The sequence below is a fragment of the Biomphalaria glabrata genome, chromosome 11 (genome assembly GCF_947242115.1).
Source record: "Biomphalaria glabrata chromosome 11, xgBioGlab47.1, whole genome shotgun sequence".
In the NCBI taxonomy this organism is placed as follows: Eukaryota; Metazoa; Mollusca; class Gastropoda; family Planorbidae; genus Biomphalaria; species Biomphalaria glabrata.
Window position 1 is genome coordinate 8,023,939 of NC_074721.1, and position 15,261 is coordinate 8,039,199.

Consider the following 15,261-nt stretch of genomic DNA (forward strand, 5'->3'; position numbering starts at 1 on the left):
ATAGCTCAACAACAATGACAACATCATGGTCGGAAACCGGGGTAGCGATATTATACATAAACACTACATCTAGATCTAAATAAAATTATAATCTATTATAAGAAACGGTAAAAAGTAGCTAATACCAAAAGTATTTACTTGCATCCATACGAAAACACACATTTTAGATCAAGGCACACAAAAGGTTACAATTAGCAGTGGAGTTGAAATAGGTCCATCTGCAGTAACAGGAGGTGTCGACAGAATGGGCATGTGCAGTGTCCACGCTGTTTTGCCTTTTTTATGCGCGGACTCAAGACGCCATCTAGGGGAAAAAGGTCATGTGGATATCGGGGGTGGCCGGTGTGGCCTAAACAAGTCTACACCCCACTACATTAGTTAAAATTTATTTAATCTCCATAATTATTTTTTCCACGTTCTGACAGAATTGTTCATTTTTCACATTGGTTTGTACATTCTACACTGTTATGATTATATTTCAATAACATTTTTGATTGTTATCAGAAAGCGTTACTTTTGGTATAGAATTTTAGGAGAATACATGCTCTTCTTATATAACACAAATTATACTTCCTAAAAAAAAAATAATTGAATTTAATGGGGTCAAATCAACGTTAATTAAGAGAGAAAGAGTTAACCGATTTCAGAGTTTCTTTCAATGAGACATTGTCTGATTTGATATCTCTTAGTCTCGAAAAGGAGTTGGTCATACATTCAACTTTGGCAACTTTGCGAGTGCAAAATCAGGAGGAAAATAAGAACTACTTCTGTACGAGCAACTTCGTCTACATCAGGGGTTCTTAACCTGTGGGTCGCGACCCCTTTGGGGGGGTCGATTGACATTTTGTCAGGGGTCGCTTAAGACCATCGAAAATATGGATTTATTTGTTAATTCTAGCATGTAAAACTTGTCACATACAAAGTTTTTTTTTTATTGAAATTTAATGTTTTTATTGTTAGATGTTGCAGACAACAGAATCAGAATTGATTTCAAACATTTTAATTGTCGCAGCAGAAATATTTTTAACATTTTAAGTAAATATGCGCATCAATGCATAACTATGGTTACACCTGCTCGTGTTTTTTTTTTTTTTGAAAGCTCTGGACTGGCGTCTGTAGGGTCAAGGGTCTTTTTTTCTTTCTTTCTTTTTTTTTTTTAGGGTATCTCAGTTTTCGCTTAAACATCAATGTCGAGCTATCTACACCTGCATTAACGAAAGCACAGTTACTTATACTCATGAATGAAAATAATTTACAATTGGGGTAGGTTGGGGTCGCGGCGTTATGAGGAATTGTAAAATGGGGTCGCTGAGCAAACAAAGTTGAGAACCGCTGGTCTATATTATATGTATTTTTTTTTTTTTTTTTTTTGCTTACTAGTGTTTGTTCTCATGCAAATATGGAATACGTGTAAGTTGTGCAACAATAGTTCCTAAACTGTGGAGCTACACCTTTCCTAAAAAGGGCCATGTTCCCCTTTCAGACGTTGCGATCTATGGGCAGATGATGTAAAGTTCATTTGTTTCTGTGACCCACGGTTAACAAAAGTGTCATTTGGCCAGCACAACGACCAACCGCCTTTACTTTTCCCCAACTAATGTCAGGTACCCATTAGAGCTGGATGGACTCAGAGGCGACCTAAAGATACCGAAATTCAAAATCACCGAGGTTTAAACACAGGACGCCAAGTGCTTTAACAGTAACACTCAGCCACCGCGCCTCCTAAAGAGGGTCGATATCCTGAAATAGGGGCGCGATGGCCTAACTGGGAAATGGGTGAGGGGGTGAAACCGGTCAATTCATTTTTCAAGATACAAAAAAAAAAAATACTTTTAAATTTTTGTTTAAATGTTCAGTTATACGTACTATGGAATTAGTACCTATGTTTCGAAAATTAAAATAGAATAGTACTTATATCAGCTATATGCATAGGAAGTACAACGAAAATTATCCAGTAATTAAAATAGTATAATTTAAAAGTATCAGTAAGAGACGATGTTTCTCTTGAGCAGGAGGTAAGTGAATATAAATCTCGACTTTCCATATTTAATGCCAACTTATCAACGAACACTAACTCTGCTACTTCAAAAGGCTTATAGCGTATTACACAAATGATCTTTATTCCATCAATTCATGGAAATAATTTTATATAAATAATTAGAAAAGAACAGTCTTTGAGAGCTGAACAGTACATTGTGGATTATGTTCCAAGCAATGAATGCTCTTTGGATTCTCTTCTCCTGAATAAATAACAGAGTAGGATAAGAACTAGAGTTAAAACAACTGCTGCCACCAGGGAGACAATGATGATGCACACCACGTCACAGCTGGACGAGTGGCTGGAGCTCTGAGTCGTGTTTGAACTGATCGTGTTTTTGACGCTGTCGCTTCGATTTGTGTTGAGTATCATCGTCGCAGAGGAAGTGACCAGCGTAGACCTCAAGGTGGACGATGCTTCGTCGATAGATCTTGTTGCTGTAATGGTGCTCGTGAACATTGTAGGTAGATTCTCATTTGGAAAAGAGTCTGTTCCGACAGGGTTGTATAATGCTGATGCCAGTGATGTTGCTGAAATGGGTGTTTCTGTATTGGTTGCGAACGTTGTGAATGATGGTATGATGCTGGTCGATGCTAGGAAATCTGACAAAGAACTGGCACTGTTCCAATATATCCGACTGCTGTAACTCTTTTCGGCAGAATACATTAAAGATGTAGGCTTATTAATCACTACAGGTGACGGTATCGAGGATATGACCCCAGTACTTGTCAAATCAATTATACTATTACTAAATGCTGCTAATGCAGTGTAAGCATCTATAATGTGTTGAGTGTTGGATGTCTCAATACTATTAGTGGTCGCAAGAAATACGCTGCTGAATGTTACACTATAGTCGAATGATGTTTGCCAGGTGCTATTACTAAACATCATTGGTGACAATATAGTAAATGGTGTGTCTTCCAGCCTGTTGGTTGAATTGACGGGTTGTGAAATCTGGATGGAGAGACTGTCTGAAGTCATGCTTGGCTGATCACACAAAATTCCGTGCTCCCAACACACGTAGACAAATGTCTCGACTGGGAACTGAGACAGGCTACACTTGGACACAGTTTTTGAAGTTTGACTACTTGCTGAGTTGCAGGTGATCATAAAATACTTAAAGTGACTCAAAAAAAGTGAGCCTCAGACTGATCTGGCATGTTTTGGCCACATCTTCATCGCTGACATTGACTTGCTTTTGTGCAAAGATAACCTCTGTGTTTGCCTGACACAAAGGGGATTTGAAATTAAAAAATGGGGCGGTCTGAAACTCACATGAAGATATGGATTTATTTGATACACATTCTATCAACCTATGAACGAAAATAGAAACAAAATTAAAAAGCAAGTCTTGTGAAAATAATATCTTACATTCATTGGAATAAATAATTATCAAGAATAATAATAAAATAATTTATATAGTAGACCTACTGTTAAGAAACAAAATGTACATTCAAAGCGCTATGAGATCATAAGACGTATATAATTCAAAGCTCTTACTACTACAAGTATTCTTATATTTGTTTTATAACAATGTAGTCTGGATAGACGACATGTACTATAATATGAATCGCAAGTACATGTATTGCTTAGAACAGTGTTTCCTGGATCTTTTCCTTAACAGAACACTTCGCACATTCTGAGTCTTTAGCGGAACACTTTGCTTCACGTGGTGGCTTACTAGTTAATTATATATTCCAGTTGCTCATGGGTCACCTATTCACAGTTTGGGAAACACTGGCTTAGAAGAACAGTGGGCATATACATTTTTTAAAAACGCATTTGTTTTTAAATAGACACATTAGGCTAATATTTGTAATCTAATATAAAACGATTTGCTTATTGGTTGGTCGTTGTGATGACCACATGACACCTTTGTTGACCGTAGACCACAGAAACAGATGATCTTTACATCATCTGCTAAAAGAGGAACTATCTACACTTTTAAACACTTGATACACGAAAAAAAAAAATAACTCGTTATTTATTGTATATCTAGATCTAGTACACAAGCCAAATATAACTAAGCAGGTAAGGATAAAAAAAAACTTTTTATTCCTTTATGGCAACATATTAAAGATGATTCCAACTTACGCATTGTAGAACATGTCATTTAGTGCGATGTTCACATCACTTCCCCACGTATCCTCTTTGAAAGTGAATATTTGAGCCTCCAGTATTTGTCCTACTAGAGACAGTGATACAAGTATAGCCGTAACTACAGCCTTCTGGGCAGCTGGCATGATTTCAATACTTTTTAAAAAATAGTATATTAATTGCTGCCAAGTAAGCCTACCTATAAATAATTGTCTATTTAGCAATCATTTAACTGTTACAAGTTCTTTCTAGTACTTTTTTTCTGACTTTAAAAATAAAAATAAAAAGTCCAAGTGAGCGAACATAAATATAAGTTTGACAATACCATAGTCGTGACTGTGAAAGATGATATACATGTAAACCGAAAAACTATTTCGCCCCTTTAGGTAAACGCCAAAACGTGATTTTCTTAACGCCTTTTTTTTTTCTTCCACAAAGCATTTTCTCTCTCAAGTTTTGTTATCAGATGTCTAAAATTGTTCTATATTGACATACGGAAAGCTGGGGGCGCGGTGGCTGATTGGTTAAGCGCTTAAACCTGTGGTCCTGGATTTTGAATTTTAGGATTTTAATGGCGCCCATGAGTTGTTGTGCTGGCCACATGACAACCTGCTCGTTAACCGTTGGCCAATCTAACAGATGACCTTAATATCATCTGCTTGTAGATCGCGAGGTCTGGAGGGGAACTTTATTTATTTTTATTTTTTTTTATACAGAAAGCCAGTAGACAGGTCTAGATGTTGCATAAACCGTAACCCATGGTTTTAAGTAAAGTTCCCCTATCAGACCTTATGGTTATTTGACCTACGGTTAACGAGGGTGTCATGTGGCCAGCACAACGACCAACCGCCTTTACTTTTCCCCAACTAACGTCAGGTACCCATTAGAGCTGGGTGGACTCAGAGGCGCCCGAAGATCCTGAAATTAAAAAGCCCAAACTACACCAGGATTCGAACCCCGGACCCGGTTCGGTAGCCAAGCGCTTTACCGCTCAGCCATCGCGCCACCAACCCATGGTTTTAGTGTTATTTTATCCTTTGTGTTAGCAATCTAGTTTTATTTGATCACACTAGGGTTGAGTTAAAATGAGAGTGACGAAGGAGGTCGCTTTTGTCCGAGCATCATTCCAAGTATCTACCAAGCAGCGGTTCTCGTTATGTTTTGCTCTAAAAACCTTGGCTCTTGTTTTTGTTTTCAAGGTAACAATGAGGAAAGGTTAGCGGTTGTTTTAGGCTAACGGATTTCTGATGAAACCACGACATGGTCTGTCATAATTGAAGTCACACGTGTGTGTGAGTTGAACGTGAGACGAAGCGAGAGAGTGACAGGGAATGGACGTGTTTTTATAGTGAGCTAGAGTTTGTTTAACCCTTTAAACGCGTGTGGTAGTTTAGCTTCTAAACATCAGAATTGCAATTTTCTTTATATATGTAGGCCTACTCAGTGTAAAACAGCGCAGCACTTTAAGGGTTAAATATCATTTCAGTTTGTCACTAGATTTATATCTTATGTCAAATTTTGAAGTAACGTCTGTTTTATATAAGATAAGAAGATAAGATAAGTTATATCTACTTATATTTACTAATAAACGTTATTTTTAAATTTCATTAAAAAGAAGCCAGTTCAAATTTATTTAAAGTTTATTATCTTAAGAATTAAATACGCCTACATCGTTTTAGTTAAACTTTCTGCTTTGAGCTATAAACCAACGAACGACCAACAACAATGCAGTACAGAAAGAAACCACGGTTTCTAGAACTCATTGACCAAAGTTGTCTGCGATCCATCATGAGCATATGCTGGCAAGACCACAATATAAATAGCGCTGTTCTGGTCACTGCCATTGTGGAGGGCATCTATTTGGGACGACTAAGGATGTATCAGCGTTGCCCTGGGAATAAATTTAAAACACCAGCTCAATGAGTTCATACACCAGTTTGCCTTAACTGGCAGCTAGCGGATTCTGAAACAGATAACAGGAGATCTCAGACAAATGTTGTTTCGTAAAGAGAGAGGGGGAAAAAAAGACCTCAGCTCTGGAAGAAAAAGCCAAATGAAAAATGGTTGGTCTTCTACCACCAAACCAACCAGCTCATACACCAGTTTGCCTTAACTGGCAGATAGCGGATTCTGAAACAGATAACAGGAGACCTCGTACAAATGTTGTCTCGTAAAGGGAAAAAAAAAAGACCTCAGCTCTTCTACCACCAAACCAAATGTCACCATCACTTGCTTTGTAAGAGGACAGGAAGGTCTCTGCAGAATAAAACTCGACAGTCACAGGGAAAAGTGCTCCACAGGATAAGATCTTTTCGTCATGAGGCTGCTATGACTCGCGATCCTTAGTTGAAACATACTATTACACAGTCTAGTCAAACATTCTAAAATACTACAACATTACTTAGCAGAAAACTTCACCCCGATCCTTAATTCTTGTACACATGAAATATGATGAAAAGTAGTGAAAGAAAGAAAAAAGGCAATGCGGTTTTAAGGGAGAGAACTCTTACGAAGTAAACACTCGCTTAATACAGGAAGTTGGCTGGGAAAAGACTAGCCACGCCTTTAATACCGCAAGTAAAGTTTACTGTCTTCTTTCGTCAGGTTTTGTTTACTAAAAGTCTTTAGTTATATTGACAGAGCTATGCAGCCAACTTTGAAGTCATACGAACTAAAATGAGTAAATATACTTAATCCTTCAGTATTCACATATATGACAAAAAATGTACCATAGATATATCGTACACATTACTTCTCTTACCGTCCATCTTTTTAACACATCTTTTCTTCAGTTTAGCATCTATTGTTTTTGTCTTGTATTGTGTTAGTTCTTCCATGCTTTGAGCTAGTGAGGTTCTTCACTAGTTGGTACGCTTTTTTACTGTCATTCCTGTTAAGTCCCTGTTCAATTTCTTGACACTCATTCTCTATCCATTTTTTCTTCGCTTCTTTCATTCCCTTTCTAATCCGTTTGTTGACGCTTTTGTATCGTGGGCATTTTGGGTCGGACCACTTTTTCCCTTTAAGCTCCCGTCGCTTGTCACAGAGTTGGAGTATATCCTCTGTTACCCAGGGTTTTTTGGGCGGGCGGAGCTTTCCTAGTATTTCCAGGACTGTGTCTGTGACTGCTGTGTTTAGCATATTGACTTGTGTGTCGATATCCTTGTCATTGGAGTCCAAGATACTGTTCAGAGTTGTATAACTTTGAAATATCAGGAGATGCAGAGATACTAAATGTCCTGGCAGTATCCAACATAGACGTCTATCCGATTCTTTTCTGTGATAAAAAAGTTGCCCCCCCCCCAGCAACTTGCACCCCCCAGCAAAAAATCCTGCTGGTGCCCATGAATGTACTTACAAAATTTCAAGCCGGGTCCTACTTCATGGCAGTGAAAATGTTATTAAATGAGCTTTATGCTCTAGTTTACTAGCTAAAACATCATTTATATTATGCTTTATATTTAGTTGGATAGCCGAACAAGAGTAGGTCTTTCATAAATCTTTGACTTAGAGCTAGTAAAATGTTTTTTTTTCCCTTATTTGATTAACTGAGAAATTTCGTAGAACTGTTTTTATTTGTACAGTTGGTCATTACATCTAAAAAACAACTAAATAGCAAGTATTTAGAGTATTTAAAATAAATAAATAAATAAATAAATATATATATACATACATATATATATATATATATATATATATATATATATATATATATATATATATATATAACCTAAATATTAAGAACTCTGTCTATTACAATATAAAGTATCATACAGTCAAGTTATTTTATTTAACACATGGAATGTTTCATTCGGAATCATGCAAAGTATTTACACTTATAATTAAAAGAAACAAAAACAAAAAAACAAATTTCTCAAGCAATCAGGTGCTGTAGACTTGTAGTCTCCCCATACCACCTCCTTGTCACAATTATTTAAAGTTAAACAAATTAGTCTTTTGTTTGTTTTGTTGTAGTTTGAGATTCGTATATCCGTTGAACAGAATACCGGAAGTCTTGGAAGCTATGTATTTTCATCGGCCCCCGAAAGGAGAAAAGACGCTATTAGTTTTGTGTGGTCTGTCTGTCCGTCCATCCCGTTTAGATCTCGTAAACTAGAAAAGATATTGAAAATCCGACATCGTAGGACATCGTAGTATTTTAGTCCATTCAATGTAATGATGCAACGGCTACTTTTTTTCTTTTCTGAAAGCGAAAAATCTAATTTTTTAAATCAATTGTGCAAGCAGTTTTTTTTTCATGAAAATACACCATATTTACAACTCTTAACTATTAATAGCAACAAACACATGAGGCTAACTAATAGAAATAGCAACTATGTAGCATACATTTAGCACATTTATGCAAACGGTTTAATATTTTTTTGTATTTTAGAACTGTATTGCTAAGTTGAATAGGTTCTGTCATACTGATGTGGTATGCACAAAAATTCATAACCATGGTGAGACTATTTCATGATGGCATAAAGGCTCGTGTCCAGGAAAGCGAAGAACCATCAGAGCCCTTCGAATTATCAAACAGGGTAAAACAAGGCTGTGTCCTAGCACCTACACTGTTCAGTATCATGTTCTCTGCTATGCTGACAGATGCATTCACAAATAGAGAAAACAACAGAATAAATATAACATACAGATTTGATGGTGATTTATTCAACCCGAGGCGGCTCAAAGCAAATTAAAAAAAATAAAATCAGCAGTAATCAGGGACTTGCTATATGCTGACGACTGTGCCCTAAATGCCTGCTCTGAAAATGATCTGCAGAGCATCGTCATTGACTTCTCAAGAGCATGCTCAGACTTTGGCCTTACCATTAACACAAAAAATACTGAAGTCTTACATTTGCCTGCTCCAGGGAAAACCTACTTGGATCCAAGCATCAAGATAAATGGACATGATATAAACGCAGTAGACAGATTCATACATCTTGGCAGCACACTCTCCAGAAAAAAAAAGAAATAATAAAGAAAGAAAAAAAAGAGAAGAAAAAAAAAATAAAAAAAAATTACAATGGACTATATAAAAATTTAAAAAGTTCATTTCATTGTTTGTGTGTACAAGTGACATTTTATTGCTGGTTTGAATGGGGCATTTCGGGATATGTTTGCCCAAGGCATATAGTAAGATTCTTTGGGTCATTATCATTAGGTTTTGTTAACCTAGTCCTGAGAAAGACTATTTATCTAACAAGTCTGACATAGAAAATGACGCATAGAGTAAATACAAAATCTGAGGCTCATATATTGACATTGATAAAAACAATTTAACTTAGGCCTATCTAGACCTAAAAGTATTAGAAATGTATCAATATCGTACAAAGTTAACTTAGGCCTATCTAGACGGTAGACCTAAAAGTATTAGAAATGTATCAATATCATACAAAGTTAACTTAGGCCTATCTAGAACTAAAAGTATTAGAAATGTATCAATATCGTACAAAGTTAACTTAGGCCTATCTAGACCTAAAAGTATTAGAAATGTATCAATATCGTACAAAGTTAACTTAGGCCTATCTAGACGGTAGACCTAAAAGTATTAGAAATGTATCAATATCATACAAAGTTAACTTAGGCCTATCTAGAACTAAAAGTATTAGAAATGTATCAATATCGTACAAAGTTAACTTAGGCCTATCTAGACCTAAAAGTATTAGAAATGTATCAATATCGTACAAAGTTAACTTAGGCCTATCTAGAACTAAAAGTATTAGACATGTATCAATATCATACAAAGTAGATTGTCTCTAGCAATATCTCGTGGGTCGCTAGAGTGCTGCTAGCATGAAAGACATCTCAAGACCCGCAGCTTGAGTGGGCACTGATTAAATAAAAAATATGAATATGCATTGAACGAGTTCAAAGTTTAAAAACACTTCCAAAGGCCACGCCCATTTATTTTTTCAATGAAGTCCCAATACTGTCTATTGCTGTCTTTGTATATCTGTCATTTTCATAACTAAGATCCCATGTTACAACGATCATGGACTCCTTGCACTATTGGATAGAAAGCATTAAAATGGAATGCATACACAACTTGTATGACTGTCGCAGTCATTCATGAAGTAAGTGACCGCCTAGACTCCTGTAATCGAGCAAGACGCTTCTTGAAATACACAATGACAACTACAAGGATGAGTATACAGATGAACAGCATCACGGCAGCGCAGATCAACAACGCCAACTCGGCAACGTCCCTTCGCTCTGGCGGTCCCAATGTTGTGCCAGGCATCTGGGTGCTGGATGGAGCATACGCCAGAGTGTATAATTGAGTGTATGATGAAATGAATGATGAGGTTGGAGACATCCTAGAAAAGGTTGTCAGCATGGAGGACTTAGGAGCTGAAGTGAACACAGAATTAATCCCAGGCTCTGGCAAGGATGAAACTAAAGTCATCTCCAAAGAAGTAAACGAATCTGAGCTGATTCCATTCACATCAGATACATGTATGGTAGGCGTCAATAAGCTGGGAAATGTTCCAGTTGTTGAGGATGGTGTTGGATTTATCCCAGAGACAGATGGTTCGAATACTGATGTTTCCATTGAACTAGGAATTTTAACCAATGAGCTAGAAGGGCCATCAAAGTTTAAAGAAGTATTAAAATCTTTGTCCTTAGGTAGGACATTTGTGAGGCTGAAACAGATTAAACTCTCAATAGCACACTGAGATACTCCAAATTGAACCACTAGAATTGGTGTAGAAACATTAGTATTAACATGAGTACAATTGACAATCCCTACAAATTGTGTGGAGCAAATCTGTTTCATCGATAGACTGCAATCATGATTTTCTTCTGAGTAATAGTTGAGTTGGAAATTGCGTGTCTCACACAACTGTATGGTCTGATTACATACACATTCTCTGAATCTGAAAGAAAAGATGTTTTCAATAGAGAACACATGTACGTAGAGCATAAATTTTTAAAGAAATCTATCTATCTATCTATCTATCTATCTATCTATCTATCTATCTATCTATCTATCTATCTATCTATCTATCTATCTATCTATCTATCTATCTATCTATCTATCTATCTATCTATCTATCTATCTATCTATCTATCTAATCTTATCTTATCTTATCTTATACAGACGCTACTACAAACAAGAAGATAGTTTTCCTGGCTAGCTCAGGCAACCCATTCCATGCTCTAATAGCACTAGGGAAGAAGGAGTATTTGTACAAATTTGTCCTAGCAAATGGAACGAGGAATGTACCATTATCTTTGTGTCTTACAGAGTATGTTATTAAATTTTGTTTTGTATTTGGAGATTATGGTTCAGTGTTTTATGTATAACTGCTACTTTACTTTTGAGTCTTCTGTCCTGAATTCTTTCTAAATTTAGTGATTTACTAAAGATGTTACTCTAGTCAAATGTGAATATTCGTTTGCTATGAATGTCACTGCTCTATTTTGTGTCTGTTCCAGTTTCTTAATGTTTTTTTGAGTTGAGGTGTCTCAAACAGAGGATGCATATTCTATTATTGGCCTAACCAAGGTTAAAGAACATTTTAGTTTTATGTTCGTATTTGACTTTTTATGTTCTTTTTAATGAAATGTGCAAATTGTTCATCATGTAACTTTTAAAAAAAGTTAATTTAAGGGGAAGAACTACAAAGCTACAGACTTATATCTTAATAATGTAAGATTTATTTTCCTTTTTTCGATTCAAAACAAAATTTATTAATAACCAATATTTAATTGGTTGAATTTTGTTTATTTATCAATTTTGTTTAAAAAAATTGAACAATGATAGTTATTCTATACTTAATCCGAGAATGTGAAGTGGGAGAAATAACAAGCACTAAATCTTGTACCAGACAGGCAGAGTGAATTGATATAAACTTTGTAATAAAAAGCCTTTTCTAGGCCAATAGTTAACATTGTTTGGCATGAGCCAATTAAAAATGACTTGTAAGCATTAGGTAACCTTAAATTATTTGAAAATTAATAATAGATTGGTGACCAAGCGATTAACAATTGACCACAAGGTCCTCTATTAAAATGAACTACAATGACATTAACATAAAACAAGTAGCATACAAAAATAATTTAACAAAAGACAATTCTTCCTTTATAAAGCTTATGCTTTTTTTAAAAGAGCTATTACTTAATAGCCCCCTACAAGAAAAAATAAGAGTATATAAAGTTTAAAAGTTCTAGTTTTGTAATATAAATCCAGACTTAGAAACATAACAATACAGTAGTCTAGACTGATCTCTCTCTCTCTATATATATATATATATATATAGCTCCTCCTTCATGGACGAAGATGAGCCCATTTCTCATTTCCTATGGACTCGAAGATGACTGTAAAGTCCAATCCTTGCTTTAAAAAGCCGGCCGCATACGTGGGTTAGGTCAGCTGCAGAAAGGCCTGCTTCTTCTCTTAGCTTTTTGTTGGTTCGGCTCTCTTTCACCCTGGCCACTCTTGTTGCTTCAATTTGAGGCTCCGAGACTCACAGCTTCACGCCATGAGGAGCGATCGAGAGCTAGTGCTTCCCAGCCATGAATGTCGATATCGCATTTACTGAAGGAGCCCTTGAGAGTATCTTTGTAGCGCTTGTATTGGCTTCCTTGTGAGCGCTTTCCTGTACACAACTCCCCGTACAGAAGTCGTTTGAGAAGGAGATTATCTCGCATGCGGACTACATGTCCCGCCCATCGAAGTTGGGACCTTTTTACTCTAGAAAAGCGTTCACAATGTTTCTGAATGTCTATTTGTTAATTAAACTCCTTATAAAATATATGCGGGAACTTCCGTTGACTTGTGTTGACTTGACCAAATTTAATTTTAAGATGATTATATTTTGACAAATTATAACGGTCAAACCAGAGTTTTCCTTGTGTGGCCATTTAGCTGGTAATTATTTTTCCAAACTTAAATATGAACTTTCAAGTTTCTAGGAAAATCGTTAGAGCCGTTTTTAAACCAATGATAAACTACCAAGCTTGTAAGATAAATTGTAAAAAAAAAACAACACTTACTCGACTAGATCGTGTTCCTCAAGATTGATAAGAGTTCTGTTACAAGGAATTTGAAAGTCAGATTGTTGGCGCAATATACAATATGTTATATCAAACTGAACTAACAATAAAAAGATGTTTCCAATAAATGTAACGGCGGTTTTCATCAGCATAATGAGTCTGTGTATGATTTACCTTGAAAACAGAAAACATGAAATTGCTATCAGGCTTTTTTTTTAAAGATAGCCAAATCGGTTTTAAAATAAGATATTATTATTTATATTCAATGAGTGACGAAATAATAAAGTCTTCTTATGGTGAAACCAAGTCTTCATGTGTCAGTCAGTGGCCTACTATAGAGGCTTTTAAACATAGAATTGTTAACGTTCAACAACTTGAAATCCAAATCATTTTATACGCTTATTTGACGAACGATGCTTTGCTGATTTCTATTTGATTCACTTTTTTTTTTTAAATGGGAAAAATCTCTCTTGTGGGAATTTCCTAACACCTTATAGTGTGTTTGTGTGTGGAGGGTGGGGAGGAGGGCGTGGATTCATGGTTGGGGGGAGGGATGAGAAGAGGGTTAGGAATGTAAATAAAACATCATTCTTCAAAACCTAGTCTTTGAAATTGTAACAACCTTCTGCATTCAAATATCCGACTTCCTCATTGCGAAGTGACGAAGACTTTTCTAGATGTAGATCTGAATCTTGGTTTGAAAGATCGTTAGTCGATCGAATACTTTTTTAAATTTATGTTGGCGTACAACAGAGAATTGTTTACAATCTGGTATGAAAATAATTTGTTCCCAAAATAATACAGCTTTCCAAGAAGCATTAACAAGATTTTGTATGTATTCTCAGCGATAAACGAGTGTGTTATCGCTGCCATCTTATATAATACAGACGTTACTTCAAAAAAGAAGATGATTACGTCCTACGCGTCATGCATTTAGTCATGCATATTAACCAATGACTTAAATTCTGCCAAGTCACTGGTTTTCCTGGCTAGCTCAGGCAACCCATTCCATGCTCTAATAGCACTAGGGAAGAAGGAGTATTTGTACAAATTTGTCCTAGCATATGGGACGAGGAATGTGCCTTTATCTTTGTGTCTTTCAGAGTATTTTATTAAATTTTGTTTTTGTATTTGAAGATTATGGTTCAGTGTTTTATGTATGATTGCTACTTTACTTTTGAGCCTTCTGTCCTGAAGGCTTTCTAAATTTAGTGATTTTACTAAAGGTGTTACTCTAGTCAAATGTGAATATTCGTTTGTTATGAATCGCACTGCTCTATTTTGTGTCTGTTCTAGTTTCTTAATGTTTTCTTGAGTTGAGGGGTCCCAGACGGAAGATGCATATTCTATTATTGGCCTAACCAAAGTTAAATAACATTTTAGTTTTATGTTCTTATTTGATTTATAGAAATTTCTTTTAAAAAATCCTAATGCTTTGTTTGATTTTTTTGTAGTTTCATCAATATGTGGATTCCATGACAGTTTTTCATTTATTATAACACCTAGGTATTTTGCGTTTTTAGTCTGTGTTACTGGTTTGCCATGAATAAGATAAGTGGAATTAATTTGTTTTAGTTTTTTTGTTACTCTTAACAACTGACATTTTTCTGGGTGGAAAGACATGCTCCAATTTGATTCCCATTTCTGTAATTCATCTAATTCTCTTAGTAAAATATCTGTGTCTTGTGTTGTTTTTATTGTTCTATATATTATGCTGCCATGTACCCAATACAACGAATATTAATAAGGCTATATCAACTCTAATGGGTACCTTGACTTTAGTTGGTGAGATTAAAGGTGGTTAGTCGATGTGCTGGCCATATGGCACTCTGCTCGTTAACCGTTAAAGAAAAAGATGACCTTAACATCATCGGCCCTATAAACGCAAGGTCTGAAAGACAAGATGACTTAGCCAGGACTTTTTTTGTTGTCGGGAACAGTTCAATGTGTGAAATGGTTTATTTGGGGAGAAATTCAACATCAAAACTCCTGTTTGCTACTCTCATGAAATTTGGACATTGTAGTTTCACTATAGTTTGTTATTTCGAGAGTTGGGGGGGGGGGTGTTGAAACTCAAACCGCACCTACTCAAAGAAAAAAAAAGGAAATTTTTACATTTTCTT

At 35.8% G+C, this 15,261-nt stretch overlaps 2 protein-coding genes across 2 annotated transcripts; both read right to left on the reverse strand.

The window, feature by feature from the left end:
- Positions 1-1,894: 1,894 nt before the first annotated feature.
- On the reverse strand, positions 1,895-4,455 carry LOC106054780 (mucin-3A-like). Its single transcript, XM_013210808.2, has 2 exons — positions 4,133-4,455; positions 1,895-3,351 (listed from the first exon to the last, which is right to left on the reverse strand). The coding sequence occupies exon 2, from the start codon at positions 3,146-3,148 to the stop codon at positions 2,201-2,203; it is 948 nt and encodes a 315-aa protein (XP_013066262.2). The 5' UTR covers positions 3,149-3,351; positions 4,133-4,455; the 3' UTR covers positions 1,895-2,200.
- A 4,029-nt stretch (positions 4,456-8,484) lies between these two features.
- Positions 8,485-13,542, reverse strand: LOC106054777 (uncharacterized). Its single transcript, XM_013210804.2, has 2 exons — positions 13,139-13,542; positions 8,485-11,016 (listed from the first exon to the last, which is right to left on the reverse strand). Exons 1-2 carry the CDS (start codon positions 13,288-13,290, stop codon positions 10,206-10,208), a joined length of 963 nt encoding a protein of 320 aa, XP_013066258.2. The 5' UTR covers positions 13,291-13,542; the 3' UTR covers positions 8,485-10,205.
- Positions 13,543-15,261: the final 1,719 nt, after the last annotated feature.